General features: G+C 42.0%; 2 protein-coding genes across 6 annotated transcripts in view; one reads left to right on the top strand and one right to left on the bottom strand.

Annotated features, from left to right (window-relative positions):
* Positions 1–311: 311 nt before the first annotated feature.
* LOC118206397 (transcription termination factor 1-like) lies at positions 312–15643 on the bottom strand. Of its 3 annotated transcripts, none has more exons than XM_035379067.1 (11): positions 15550–15643; positions 12314–14042; positions 10873–11018; positions 7951–8136; positions 6736–6811; positions 6361–6485; positions 5121–5316; positions 4492–4581; positions 3691–3756; positions 1189–1274; positions 312–1022 (listed from the first exon to the last, which is right to left on the bottom strand). In XM_035379067.1, exons 2-11 carry the CDS (start codon positions 14029–14031, stop codon positions 877–879), a joined length of 2835 nt encoding a protein of 944 aa, XP_035234958.1. In that variant the 5' UTR covers positions 14032–14042; positions 15550–15643; the 3' UTR covers positions 312–876. The 3 variants fall into 3 exon arrangements, with proteins under 3 accessions (XP_035234958.1, XP_035234959.1, XP_035234960.1); XM_035379068.1 differs by lacking the exon at positions 15550–15643 and adding an exon at positions 15352–15527; XM_035379069.1 differs by lacking the exons at positions 312–1022; positions 1189–1274; positions 3691–3756; positions 4492–4581 and having other exon boundaries at positions 5144–5316; positions 6345–6485.
* cfap77 (cilia and flagella associated protein 77) overlaps positions 15607–15823 on the top strand; it is a 45005-nt gene continuing 44788 nt past the window's right edge. For 2 of the 3 annotated variants that reach the window (XM_035379074.1, XM_035379070.1), the window contains exon 1: positions 15607–15680. The gene's annotated coding sequence lies outside the window, so the exon portion shown is untranslated. Of the gene's footprint in view, positions 15691–15823 lie in introns of all 3 variants that reach the window. The other variant, XM_035379072.1, reaches the window with a different exon arrangement.

Below are 15823 nucleotides of genomic sequence, written 5' to 3'. Positions count from 1 at the left end.
CTCTTATGAAAATAAAGTAGATACCCTAATTGACTTAACACAGGAAATGGTAACAGGAAATGTCTGGGGTTGTAAAAAATTGAGTTTGAATGTCTTTAGCCTAGGTGTATGTAAACTTTTGGCCTCAACTGTATGTGAGGGGGGGTCTTTGGCGAAAGAAAGTTTGATAACCCCCGCTCTAGACCATACAAAGAATGTTGAGTAGCCTTAAAATGGCAGAAAAGTTATCAAAAAATAAGCATGTGATTCAACAGTTTGGTTTTGCCCACATTCAAGCGACACAGACAAGAAATCACACATACAACATAACGTAACAGGAGGAAATATAAGGCAGCTTTTAATTTTCATTCAACTGTAATAGCTTTCACTTTGATGCCAAAATAAAAAGATGGATTATATCACGCGTACAAAAAATAAATTAAATCTTCAACCTATGTATAAACTAGACAGAAACATACCACTATTCCCCAAAAGGTCTGTGGTAATTACACTGAAGACACACTCCTCATAACAACCTACATCTGAGTCCTACTGGTTTGAAAGTAGTAAGAATTCCATCTTACCGCACAGTGAAAACGGACAGAATCCCACCGTCTATGCATATAGCGGTTTATCCAAATGGTTATGTGAACACATCATATCAAGCTTTACACTCATTTGGGGAAAAGTATAAAAATTTCAGGTTTTAAAAATGGCAAAAATATGGAATTAAAATCTGTAAACCAAAATCTTTTCTACAAATGAAAACACATACAAATTCCCATTTTATGGCTAAACCTAATCCATCCAAGATTCAGCACAGAAAAGTACAGAAATATCTCTATATACACTTTTTGATGCACTTCAGGCGTACACGTCTTCATGTCTCTCCAATTGTTAAATGTCACTGAAGATCTTGGAGAGGAGGAAGCTCTCCTGTTGATTGCTCACGTCTTCCATCTCTCTCTCAGGTTCGTCTGTATGGAGCTGCAGCTTCTCCTCCAGCTGTGGCAAGGCTTTCTCATAAAGGAAGTCAATGATTTCTGAACAGACAGAACAAATTCCAAGTCAGTTTGGATGAGGCTGCATGGTAACATGTAATCATGCAATAACCAGCAAACAATAAAAATAACGAGCAGCTTGCTGAGACTGTGACATGCCTCTAATAATGCAGTGCACTTGGACATATAGGCTTAGGCACAAACTTACCACCAAACGAATAAGCTTGCCACCGGGGAACCCATTTGGTCTTCAGTCTGTGGAACTTTGTTTGCACATAGTGGGGCGTAACATCCCTTCAGGAAATGAAGAGGAAAAACCAAGGTCAAAGGAAATCACACCCAAACCTGACAGTCTTGGGGGGGGGGGGGGGGGGAATGGCCTTACAAGTGCTGGGTAAAGTAAATGCCTGGACAAAGTTTTTGGCTAGAAAGGCCAATCTGCTTGACAGGGAAAGCCTTAGACTACTTGCTAACAGACTAGTACAGTGCCATTTTGATTGTGCTAGTGTAGCCTGGTTTGGGGGGGCCGTCAGTTTCATTAAAGAAGAAACTACAGGTGTCACAGAATAAGCTGATGAGGGTTGTGATGGGCCTAGGCCCTCGTGATCATGTTTGGAGGCCATATTCAAGAGCTCAACTGGTTACCAGTTGAGGCCAGAGTAGCCCAGCTTAGGCTCAACATGGTGCACAAAATGGTCAATCACAGGGCCCCCAAATATCTTAGCAACTATTTTCCTAGTGTTAGGGAATCACACAGCCACAGAACCAAAAAAGGTCACAAAGGTCAAGGTCAAATCAAGGGTAAGGACAAATATAAAGATTAGATGTATATCTGTCAAATGGGTTAATTTGTGGAATAGTTGTGACAAGGAATTAAGAATGTGTAGTTCACTTTTCAAATTTAAAAAAATGTTTAAAATTAATGTGGTAAACAAATATAAAACAGAGTTATGATCATTATTGTGTATGAAACGTTTGGAACTTTTCTTTTTGTTTCTGTTCTGTTTTTGTATAGCCTAAACCTAGTAGTGAAAGGGTTGACTATTAGAATATGTTATGTAAAAACATAACGTCGCAGCAGTAAACCGGGCATGCAGATTCTTCCTAAATAACATCCGCAGAATCCGCCCCTTTCTCACCACCTACTCAACCCAGCTCCTGGTCTAAGCAATGGTTCTATCCCGCCTGGACTACTGCAACTCTCTTCTGGCTGGACTACCGGCATCTGCCACCAGACCCCTGCAGCTCATTCAGAATGCTGCTGCTCGTCTGGTCTTCAACCTCCCCAGACACTCCCACGTCACTGCCCTGCTCACTACCCTCCACTGGCTGCCTGTTACAGCTCGCATCAAATCAAAACATTGGTCCTAGCATACCAGGCAGTCAAGGGATCAGCCCCAGCATACCTCCACAAGATATTCAAACCCTACATGTCAACCAGATCCCTCCGTTCTGCTACCTCAGGACGCCTAGCACCTCCCCCTCTTCGCACCTGCACTTCCAGAACACGTCTCCTGTCTGTTCTGGCCCCACGATGGTGGAATGACCTCCCTGTGGAGGTCAGAACAGCTGAGACACTGACCCATTTCAAACGACGACTGAAGACTCACCTCTTCAGGCTGCACCTCTCCCCAGCCCTACCCCCCTGTAAATAACTGTAAGCTTAGGGTTGTAACTAGGCAGCTGTTTCGTGGGTGATTTAGGTGCATTAACTGTCTTAACTACTGCTTGTATTTTTTCCATAGATTGCGTTGTTGCCGTTCTCGTTGTGTTAGTGTTAATCAGTTTAACCTTCAGGGTCCAAGTTGAACTATGCGGTTGTTCCCTGCACTTGGACCGGTACTTCTCTCTAGGGGTTTCGTCATACTTGTTCCTGGTTATGGTTATACACTTTGTTGTACGTCGCTCTGGATAAGAGCGTCTGCCAAATGCCTGTAATGTAACGTAATGTAAAAAGGGTCGGTATAATAAGCTAAAGCTTCAGCCTACACCTTTTCGGTCAATATTTTTTGCTTTCCTTTGAATTTTATTTTAATGCCTAATTGTTATTTATTTATTTCTATGTGCATTCTTTTTGGAAAATTGTTAATAAGGACCAAAATAAATTACTACTACTACTACTAGATATCAAAGCATTTCAGGGGTTAGTCTTGTAAACATACACAAAAACTGAAATAGTATTTAAAAACTTCATAAAGTGAACAACCCATTTAAAAATATAAACAATAATGCAATTTCTAAATCACAGCACATTAGCACAAAATTAGTGCAACCCCGGTTTTCACAAGACTTTAAAGCAGGTGGCTAACTAACTGAGGGCGATACAGCTCAGGAGGTAAGACCGATTGTCTGGCAGTCGGAGGGTTGCCGGTTCAAACCCCGCCCTGGGCATGTCGAAGTGTCCTTGAGCAAGACACCTAACCCCTAACCTCTAACTGCTCTGGCGAATGAGAGGCATCAATTGTAAAGCGCTTTGGATAAAAGCGCTATATAAATGCAGTCCATTTACCATTTACCATTTAACTGGTACAGCACTACATGTGAGGGTGCACTTCAGGGACATTCAGGGCACTAGGTTTCTGAGGCTTCAAACCTTCTCTCTAACAGCCAAGAGCACCATTTTACAAAACAGGAAGATTATTTCTTGTTTAAGCCGAGATCAACCTTCCCTGTGTGAAAATGTTGGTATGTGCATCTAAGTGTACACTACCCAAAAACTTTGGTGAGGTCCTCCCAGTTGATGTCTGCTGCATCTTCAATTTCCAGCTCATACAACCTGAAAAGGGAGAATAACAGCAGACTGATGTTACCGATGCCTTACGGTAGCAGTAGTTTTATTTGCCCTTTACAAAAAGCAAGTTTAAGCCGAATATGATCCTGACGTGCAAGGTGCAAACAGAAAGGTGACCATAGAACAGAGAAAACCATGCAAATCCACCTGAAACCAGGAGGGGAAAAATGTATTTACATTTTTTGACGGTAAAGTAAGAATACTGTCGGATATATTTATTTTATTTCTATTGAATGTCCCATGTAGTGCAGGTTTCAGCATAGTAGAATATATGGCTCTTGAAATTAAGATCAGGGACAAAAATGAATTGCCCAGTTTTAGGAGGATATCACATTTACATTGTAACTGAGCTCTGAGAAAACTTATATTACCCAGCCCTGGAAATATTATACCCGTATCTAGGTGAGAAGTGTGATGTGTTGTACAATACTCATGATCTCATTCATCACGTTACAGTTTTTGTATCCGTGTCCAATGTTGCTCTGCTTTAATGATCTAGAGTTCAGCACGTAGTTGGCCGTAATGTCTCTGGGGAAGCTTGGGCAGACGCAACAATGACACCTCTACTCAACCGGGCTCCAGCGGTCCGCAGTCTTCACGAGATCTAATCCCTGTAAAACCTACAGCCCGAGGAACGGACTGGCCCTGACTAGTCTCATCTCTGCAAAGGTGAATGCTACATTCAGAACAGATCTACATTTTTCACATGAGCATACTTACGTTCTAATGAGCCTGATTGTGCTCGCAGATGAATCACAGCCAGGGCTCTGCTCTGTTGCCTCGGCCATCCTCTTTTTCAGAATAGTCATCCTCCAAAAATAAAAAAGAAAACATTTTAACTTTGGATTTCTGTGACAAAACATCAGTTGGCCACCAGGTAATGAAATAAATATCAGGGACGAGTTTAGGGGCTAGCGGCCCGTGGACTCAGAAGATGGACTGCATGCATGCTCGCCGGCAGCAGGGCGGGGCATGTAGTCCACCCCCAAGACAGGGGCGAAACCAGTAGGATGGGAGGGCCAGGACAAACAAAAAAATAGCTGAGAGCCATGTTTTTGTATACATGCATGAATACATTGGTTGGTCAAATACACAACTGCCACTATAAGTGACTCCCTAATCAAATCAGTCTCAGTCTATCGTGCTACACATATCCTATGTGAAGTCACTGTGGATAAGGGCATCTTCTAAAATGATTAACAGGTAGTGTGAATAACACTTTAATAAAGTACAATGTATTTGATAAATTACTATTTAGATCTCTGTGGTTCAGTCCAAATGAAGCAGCTTTGACTGTTTTGGTCTTGCAGAGGCATGGTTCAGTCGCCCTGACCCGGCCCAGTTCTCACCACTTTGCCCTGCACTTGTCCCAGCTGCGGGTGCCCACTCTTTTGGCCACTTTGGTCCAGGGCAGGTTGCGGTAGAGCTGGTCCCTCCTGATGGTGGGGCCGTCGGCTCCGGGTTCGGCCAGCGCGAACAGGTGGTCCCTGAGGGCGCCCTCCAGGCTCTGCATCTCCTCTTCAGTCCAACGGCCTTTGTTCACGGCTGGGAGACACACACACACAAACACACACACACAGCAGGTCAGAGCACCACCCAAGAGATTCCAAAGTGTACCATTGCAAACAAAAGGGACGCAAGGAACTGGAACGACATTGCTGCAATGTGCACGGGTGCAAGAGGCCCCAGCACATTACATTTCATTTGGCATTTTATCCAAAACAACATACAGTAAGTGCACACCAAAGGTTATTGGAACAACTACATTACATTACATTACAGGCATTTAGCAGACGCTCTTATCCAGAGCGACTTACACAACTTTCACATAGCATTTTACATTGTATCCATTTATACAGCAGGATATATACTGAAGCAATTTCGGTTAAGTACCTTGCTCAAGGGTACAACGGAAGTGTCCTACCCGGGAATCGAACCTACGACCTTTCGGTTACAAGCCCAGTTCCTTACCCACTGTGCTACAGAACACAGGTCTGATAACGTACGATTCTCATTAATTATCAGTTATCCACAAACATGAACAACAAATCTCCATGTTAACAAGATCCGCGGCACCACACTTAAAACTCTGCTGAGAATTCACAGAAATGACTGGATCTCTCTCGCCCTCATTTGTTCTCTGCATCATCACCACTTCCCTCGCATTGACCACGTAAAGCAAATTTATTATTTTCCCATTCTCACAGAAACCAATGTCAACCAATATATATTGGAAATGTAGAGCAGTGGGTAGGGACTGTAGTGTTGTACATTCAAAGCACTGATAGGACACCAGCTGTTGCACCTCTGAGGGAGGTACTTGAGCTCCAAACTGAGCTTCAGAGACCGCTGTGTGAATAATGCACATACATTTCCATGACATTTAGGCATCTCAAAATTTTACCGATTACATCTTTGCAATCCATTTGTTCAGCTCCATGAGTCAACCCCAGAGAGGGGCATCTCAGCAAATACAAAACAATATGTAGCACATGCAAGAATCAGGGATGTTTTGCATCCAGAAAACTGCCTGGGTTGCATTTGTGTGTGGATGCTTTGAACAAAGGCGGCACCTGCTGGACAACGCACACAGCTGCGAGTAGCGCTTCTCCAAGGCGTGGCTGCTGCGGCCAGTTATCTCGGCAATCTTCATCCAGTTGTTGCCATGCAACGTGTACAGCTTCTGCAGTGAATTAACTTCGTCATCTGTGAACCTGGGGGCAGGGATAACAAGATATTACACCAGCATAGGCTGCGCTCAAAAATGCATTCTTACATCATTACCTAGGCTGACAAATCTGAGAGGGGCACACACCCAGTCAGCGTATACACCTGGGCTCATTCACTCCTGTGTCAGACCACAGTAGAACATTTTAACCAAGGCTACAAGTGCAGTCTGCAGCTGCAACTCATGAATTTATGACAAAACATAAGTAGCAGCAGTTCATTACCTAGTTTGCTTACCTTCCCATCTTGTTGAAGTCAAACAGCTTCCTGCCTTTGCTGTATATGTCATGCCAGGGCCTACAGATCCCATCAGCTGTAATGGGACAATTAGAATTAGAAGAATTAAAATAAAGGGGAACAGCCTATTTTGGTTTGTTTTTAGAAATACATTTTTTCAGGCTTAGAGTGGCTGATCCTTAAGCCATTGTTCCAGTGGGTGACGTGCAACTGGTGGCAGAACAAGCCCCAAAGACAGAGGGATCTGATCAGCTGCAGAGACTGTATTATCCTCAGGCTGACTTCGAAGAGGGAGAGGAAGGGTCCTTTTGGGTAGAATTTTACAGAAAATCGATGTGCACTCACTGGGTATTCAAAAATGTTTTTTTATTGAATTCAATTTGTGCATGGACCTCAATCCACCAAATGCTAGCATCATTAGCATTACTGTCCAAAAACAAGACCAGGTTAAAACCTAGTATATGGCTGGACCTAACACAAGTGATCCGGCCGACCAATGATGTAACTTCATAACTTGGCCGACTAATGGTGTAACTTCATCACTCAGTCAGTCAGTCACTCACAGACATTCACGTTTGTAGGGCTGGCCCCGCTGTTGCAGTCCAGCCGATAATGAGTTCTTGAACCTCCCGGTCACTTGCTCAAAAGTGCATGCCAAAATGACCACCCAATCACCCAATAACATGCTATAGTGACATTTTATCTAATACTGGTTTTGCACATTCGGTTGCAAAAACATTTTCAAGAAGTGGTTGTTCGGCCTGTGTTGAAAAAGGTCTGCTTTCCTAATACATTTCAAAGCTATTAAAGCATCACACGAAATGAAACGCATGTTCAATGTCAAAAATAGATTAGAAGGTTAGAAAAACTGATTTAAAAAATGCCGGCGATAAATTTTGCCTTGCAATTTTGAGAAAGCTGCCAATGCTTCTAGACACTGATCTTAGCTGTTGGTGGATGCAGGTTTTTATAGGCAGTACATTTTCTAAAAAATCTTTTGAGTGAGTAGTACACCATCGAGAAAAGCACAAACGATTTACATCCTCTAGGTGAACCATCACTTTAAGAGTGATCCTAATTTACCTCTCCAAAGGTCATTCCGAGAACTCATGCAAAAACAGGTTGACAAAACGTTCGAAATTTCCAGTCAGGTTGCAGTGGTCAGAGTAAGTATTCAAATCCGTACACGAGCTGAGGTCAGGCCGAGGTACTCACACATTCGTAAATGGAACTTGTACTCCCTTTTCATCTTGACTATGTGGGACATTTCCTCTGGGAAACGCGAGGGGAAGAAAAGCTTAGTGCCGCTGTCAATCCCTGTCAAGGCCAGGAAGTCCTCAACGTTCTTCATCAGCCTCGTCACTTCCTCATTACTGTATCTTCCATGTCTCAGGCTAACACCTGCACCATAATCAAAACACACCATTTAATAAATCTCTTTACATAGAAATGTGCAGCAAAAATGTCTTTTAATAGTCTCATTCAGAAGTTCTCACCCCTCATCCTTGGGGGCCACAGTCTGCTGGTTTTTGTTCTCACCTTAATATCAGTACCCTGCATTAACTATAATCACAGACAGCTACACCCCTTCAGGACCAGGGTTGAGAACCCCTGGTTTCAAGTAAGCATTCTAATTTCTTTTTTTGGTTTCATGGGGCTCAGTATATCTAACTCCTACCTCAATTTTGAATGTCCAATAGTCTGCAAGCACAGCCGTGTTCATGCTGCTAACCCCACTGCTGATTTTGGGAGTGTGTAGATGGCTCTCCACCAAAACATGTGGTGTCGCCACCTGCCTCCTTACACACCGCTGACTACAGTTAAGCTCGAGTCAGAGTTGACTGCAATTTATATTATATCCGATAGACCGGCAGGGGTCACCAGACAAGAACACGGAGCCCTGTCTGACTAAACCCTGCCACCCATAGGACGATGTGCCAAACACCACAGATGCAGGGCACGCTATTGTATTCGTAAACGTTATCAGGGAGTCAAGCAACGAGGTTGCTGGTACCTTATTGTATTTGTAAGAACATTTCGCTCATTTCTGGCCAGCATGTTCGATAACATTTTACGAATCCTTTCACGGTGGTCGAAGGTGGTGTCCATTACAGAACAAGTGATTCTGGCATCGACTGGACAGTTGGTGGCACTATACCACTCAACTGAAAATATAAACTTTGAAAGGGCCTAACTCCTGCACCACTCCTCACAAAGAACAACTTTGCCATTTTGACCAAAAAGGTGCATCTGGGTAGATCTACCATTTTATATCAATTATAAAATATCTTAAAAACATAATCTACAATGTTTGACCAATTTGCACAAAACCGAGTATACTGCATATACTCACAAATATCTTTAAAAGGTATATAAACGAAGTTGCTACACTTGGAAATGAGCCTGCAGGGAGAAAAAATAATTTGCATGTGGATATGGCTATTTATAAGAAAGCTAATAAATCCCAAAAGGCTTGACATTGACAAAAGGCAGATTAAACTTTTTTTTTTTAATTCAATAAAAATCAGTTTTCATTTTGAAGTGACAAATCTGCTACCCTGACTAATTGTCACAGTACGGATATGTCTACATATTATTTAGTCACTGCCATCTTGAACTGGCAGCCTTTTAGGATTTTGTTTGTTCATTATGTCACTTTTCTGACTTTCACCTCGCCGAAGTGCATGCAATTTGGAACAGTGATAGGCGGTACCTCCAAACCAATACTCATCAAAGTTGGTGCCGATTGGCCACATGGTGATGCTATAGCATCCAACTGAATTTCCACAAATGAAACAATTCTGTTCTGTTTCACTTAGGGACCAGTAACTAACATCCAAAGATCCCACTTTACATACAAAATATGCCTCAAGAACCCATTAGCCTAAAATTATGGATTAACAGCCATTTTGAATAAGTTAAAAAACACTTATGGCATCTCCACTTAGTTTAAATTGCATGAAACATTAACTATAGCATGTGCTCATAAATATCTTTTTCAACAGTTATATAAATGAAGTTACTATGCTTAAATACATGCTTGCAGTAATCCAATGAATTTGCATGTGGGCACGACTTTTTACCAAGAGGCTAATAAATCCCAGACAGTAAAACACAAAGAGATGAAACATGGTAAGTACATTAACAACTCCACCCTCAGGACAGCCCTAAAAAAACCAGACTGATTAAACCACAGGGTGGCACAACAGAGCTAAAAACGAGAATTTAAAAACAAGAATTTACAACAAAAAATAAACACGTTTAGTAGACATCTGAAACTTGCTCATGTTGACCAAGGACCACATTAGGAATGTGCATATGCGTGTTTTTTTCACATTTGAATATGCATTTGTGAATCTGAGTGTGTGGCCCCCTTAATTCCTACTTGCAGCTGTATTTTATTTATTGACAATGCTTTGGCAGGGGTGGTGCAGTGGGAAGCGGGTATGACTGTGTGAGTGAATGGTGTGTGCGCCCTGCGACAGACTGGCGACCTGTCCACGGTGTATTCCTGCCTCTCACCCAGTGCATGCTGGGATAGGCTCCAGCACCCCCCATGACCCTGAACAGGATAAGCAGGTATAAATAACGGATGGATGGATGGATGGATGGTTGGACAATGCCTTTCTGAAGGCCATTTGCAATTAAACAGTTTCTTACCTGTTCTTTGCGCCAAGGAAATATTTAGCTAAAATTTTCAAAACATAAATAACATTATGTCTGCCTAATAAGCTGCCCATTTCCTTTTCTTTTTTTACAGATGATGTCCCCAATCCTTTGACAAACTCACATCAGTCACTTCTCAGATATGAAAAGCTAGTCTATTATCTTGTTTTGGGTTTTGCTCTGAATAAACCAGAGAATTGTCTAACAAAATATTACATTTTGTGCAAGACATTTTACATACATCAGTGTGCAGTTAACCAGATAGGCATTGTTTCACTCCGCCTAATAATTTCTTAGTCATTAAAGCAATTATTATATAATAACAGTTGTTTTTACATATATGTAAGCTATTTTTTCCCCATAAATGCATGTCCTGGGCATAAGGCAAGAAACACTGACTCTTAGCAAGTATAAAATCAATACTTAAAAAATAACATACACATCTGTAAGCTTGGCATGAGTCTCTCTTACCTGCTTTTTTAAACTCCCTGAATCGTAGCAAGTCATACTTCATGAGGTGGACCAATGTATGCGCAGATTTCTTCTCAACATTTGGAATGAATTCTTTCAGTTCATCTATGTACTCCATCCTCTTGAGCTCCCAGTCATCCCCACTCCTTTGGAATGATGTGAGCCAAAGAAACAGCAGTGTCAGAACTAGCGATTATGAACTAGGGACAGGTGCTAACACAAAAACCCAACAACTACACAACATATCCATGTATGTGGACACCCTTTCTAATTATTTGTTTTGGCTATGTCAGCCACACCCATTGCTAACAGGTGCATAAAATAAAGCATGTAGCCATGCAACCTCCATTGACAAACATTGGCAGTAGAATACTGAAGAACTCAGAGACTTTAAACGTGGCACTGTCATAGGATGCCACTTTTCCAACAAGTCAGTTTGTCAAATTTCTGACTTGCTAGACTACAGCTTCCCTAGTTTTTCAGGGTTTGGGCTAGGCCCCTTCGTTCCAGTGAAGGGAAATCTTTATGCTACAGCATACAATTACATTCTAGAGAATTGTGGGCTTCCAACTTTGTGGCAACAGTTTGGGGAAGGCACTTTGCTGTTTCAGCATGACAATGCCACTGTGCACAAAGCAAGGTTCATTGAGTAATGGTTTGCAGAGTTTGGTGGGGAAGAAATGGACTGGCCTGCACAGAGCCCTGACCTCAACACAATCAAACACCTTTGAGATGAAGCCAGACCTTACGCCCAACATCAGTGCCCAACCTCACTAATGCTCTTGTGGCTGAATGGAAGAGCAGCTATGTTCCAAAATCTAGTGGAAAGCCTTCCCAGAAAAGTGGAGGCTGTTACAGCAGCAAAGGGGGGGTCCAACTCTATAGATGTTCAGGTGTCCACATACACTACATTTCCAAAAGTATCTCAAACCGATGCATGCATGCAAGAAAAAGCAATTTTCAAAACAATTTCTATCAACAGCTATATTTTCAAATAGTTTCCACCTGTGCACACCACAACACATATTTTTAAAAAGCATTAAGATGGTCTTAAGATTGTTCCTGGAAACTACATATTTCCATTGTGTTTTTTACTCATAACTTTTTTCTTTCTTTTCCCCCAAATCAAGAATCTTTGAGGACAATGGCATTTATTTTGGCTGAAGTACGTCAATTTGAGCTCATTGTGTAGAACAACTGTCAAGTCTGTTCAAGAGTTTTAAAATAGCATGGCATTCCTGTTAGCCAGGCCTAAAAGGAATGAGTCTGCTGAAAATAGTTTGAATCTAATGTAGCACAGTAAATGTACCAAGAAACGAAAGGTATGGTCACATAGTTCTTATTGAGCTATAGAGTGAAGCGCATTATTGTAAAGAGGTAACTTGTTTGCTTGCTACAGCATAACATAATGAGCCAAAGTCACGGGAATTTTTACACTCACTGTTCAATGTCCAGGGTGTTTACAGCCGGCTTGTCCTCAAAAATCTCTGTCTGGGTTTCATCATTCTTCATTCCAGCATTCCATTCTTTTTGATCACTGCTTGTTTCCCCACTCTTGTTCTTAACCCTCGTCCTCACCAGTGGGATCTTCTTTGAGATCCTTCCTTGCCTGGAGGCTTTTGCACCGTCCTTCACACCAGTGCGGAAGCTTGATTCAGTTTGGTCACGTTTGCAGTTTATCATACTCCTCTTCCTATTCTTCACCAGCGGGAGTTCCTCATCATTTTGGGAGGATTTATTACCGTTCTTAATTTCACTCTGGATGCTCAGCCCAGTTTTCTCACTGTTGCCGTTTCTCTTCTTCTTCTCTCGCAGTATCCCCAATGGGATCTGCTCTGGTATGTCTTCTCTCTGCTTGGAGGTTCCTGAATCATCCTCAATTTCACCCTGGACATTTGACTCAGTTTGGCCACAGCTGCTTTCTCTCTTTTTTTTCCTCTTCTTCGTTTCCTGGAGGATCTCCTTTGGGGTCTGCTCTGGGACCTCCACTTCCTGCTGGGAGGATTCTGTACCATCCCCAGTTTCTCCATGGATACTCAATTCAGTTTGATCACTGCTGCGATTTCCCTTCTTCCTCTTCTTTTTTTGTGGGATCTCCACTTCCTGCTGGGAGGATTCTGTACCATCTTCAGTTTCTCCATGGATACTGAATTCAGTTTGATCACAGCTGTGATTTCCCTTCTTCTTTTTCTTTTTTTGTGGGATTTCCACTTCCTGCTGGGAGGATTCTCTACCATCCTCAGTTTCTCCATGAATACTCAATTCAGTTTGATCACAGCTGCGATTTCCCTTCTTTTTTTTCTTTTTTTGAGGGATCTCCTCTTCCTGCTGGTAGGCTTCTGTACCATCCTCAGTTTTACACTGGATGCTCAACTCAGATTTGTCACTGCTCTTTTCTTTCTTCTTCTTTTTTTTCTTCCTCTCCTGGAGGACCTTCTGTGGGGTCGGCTCAGAGACATGCCCTTCTACCGTGTATACTTCCGCACCATCACCGGCACCAGCCACAGTTTCACACTGAGCCCTCACCTCTGATTGGTCACAGCTGCTTTTGGTCTTCTTCCTCTCCTTTAGAATGTGTTCCTCCAGCTCAAAAGTTTCCAACCCATTTACCTCCTTCCCATGTTCTATTTGCTTGTTTTTCTTCTCCTTCCCTTTCACTTCTGTAGAAACACCACAGTCTTCAGCCTGATGCTTGTGTTCTTTTTTCTTTTTCTTCTTTTTCCTTTCCATTCCCTGTTCCTGATCCACACTCAGTTCCTGCTCAGTCATTTCGGCAGTCTCCAGCATCACATCTGCACCATCCATCATATGCCTTTTATGTTTCTTCTTTTTGTGTTTCTTCTCTTCCTTCCTTTCCTTGCCCTGATCCTGATCCACACTCAGTTCTTGCACAGTCACTTCAGCAGTCTCCAGCATCACATCTGCACCATCAATCATATGCCTCTTATGTTTCTTCTTTTTGTGTTTCTTCTCTTCCTTCCTTTCCTTGCCCTGTTGGTTCTGGTGACCTGTGGTCAGGTTAGCCTCAGGCGCGTCCATGAACAGCAGCGGAGAATCAGTGTTTATCTGCAGGACAGTAACAGACATGCTATTCCTCTTCGATTGATTCTCTTTTGGGACCTCCAATGTGTTCTTCCAGTCAGGTTTGTGCTTTTTCATAACTTTGAAATCTAGAATAAAAATGGAATGGCTTTGTTGATTTCAACAGTGACTTTTGAAAGAAATAACTGCTCAACAGTATTTTATATATATATATATGTATGTATATATATGCATACACACACACACAGGCCACTTTATAGGTACACCTGTTCAACTGCTCATTAACTCAAATATCTAATCAGCCAATCACATGTCAGCAACTCAATGCATTTAGGCATGTACACATTCCAGATTATGGTCAAGACAATCTGCTGAAGTTCAAACCGAGCATCAGAATGAGAAAGAAAGGTGATTTAAGTGACTTTGAACGTGGCATGGTTGTTGGTGCCAGACGGGCTGGTTTGAGTATTTCAGAAACTGCTGATCTTCTACTGGGATTTTCACGCACAACCATCTCTAGGTTTACAGAGAAGGGTTCGAAAAAGAGAAAATATCCAGTGAGTGGCAGTTCTCTGGGCGAAAATGTCTTATTGATGGCAGAGGTCAGAGGACAATGGCCAGACTGGTTCGAGCTGATAGAAAGGCAACAGTAACTCAAATAACCACTCGTTACAACCGAGGTATGCAGAAGAGCATCTATGAACGCACAAGACGTCGAACCTTGAAGCAGATGGGCTACAGCAGCAGAAGACAACCCGGTACTAATCCCTACCTAATAAAGTGGCCGGTTAGTGTGTGTGTGTGTGTGTGTATATACACAAGTATATATAGTGGTAGTTACACAACACCGGGACAAAATAAATCGTCGCCTAAAACATTTCAGGAATGTAAAGACACAGTAATGCAAACTTTACAAATAGTCCGGCAATTTGCTAACTTCCCGAAAGTACAGTTGAGTAGATTCGATACTCAAAAGTCGTTTAGAAACGTGGCTTGCTCGACTTTCTGAGACATATATTTCTGAAATAATTCGAATTCTCTAGACTCGCGCAGTGTGTGTGTAATTTTGGAAATCTTACCAGATAGCGAGCACTATAGCTTTCAATCTACTGTTACTGCTATAAAGCTAACCAGTGCTTCATAATAAATACAGAAAGTCTACTGTATATGTTTACAGTTAAATGCAAACAAAGTTAGCTAGTTATCAATAGCTCGTTAAACAGTAATTTAGCAACGTAGCTCTATCTAGCACTCACAGCTAACTAACTAGTAACAAGCTGACGAAAAAGAAAATCATGAAATGCTTAAGATTCAGTAAGAGTGATCGTTTACATCGAAACTGATTCAGTGTTGTTTTCAAAATGATCTTGCTATGCCGGCTTTTAATGTAGTTTACCAGCTAGCTAGTTAGCAAGCCACCTAGCTAACATTACCCACCAAGTTGCGCATCTTGAAAACGTGTGCTCCATGTGATTATATGGACAACACGCCCGATATCTTGAGCGAAAAGGGGCCATGGCCATAACTTGGAACGTAAAAAGCTTCAACGACATTACCAATAATAATTGGTAACCAATAAAAATAACACATTATTTTACTGCCACTTTTAAAACAAAAGCAATGTGTTTTTTTTACCTGTTATGAAAAATGTTCCGCCATTGAAGCTCGTACAGGAAGTAAAACATACGTTTTCAGGGTCAGCCGGAGGTTGTGAGTTGCTATGGAAACGGACACAAGCTGACGATAGTGCGTGAACAGTACTTCAGGTAAACTTTGGTAATAACGCATTTTATGGTTGCGTACTACTCTAGCAAAACATATGAATGCCGAATATACGAACATAAACAGCTCCCCTGACTACCTCAGCGATCCATAGCGTTGGCTGCTTTGTTTTAACAAGACGAAGCTA

This window comes from Anguilla anguilla, chromosome 10 (assembly GCF_013347855.1).
Source record: "Anguilla anguilla isolate fAngAng1 chromosome 10, fAngAng1.pri, whole genome shotgun sequence".
In the NCBI taxonomy this organism is placed as follows: Eukaryota; Metazoa; Chordata; class Actinopteri; order Anguilliformes; family Anguillidae; genus Anguilla; species Anguilla anguilla.
Note: the sequence above shows the minus strand (reverse complement) of the source record. Positions and strands in the feature narration are given on the sequence as shown.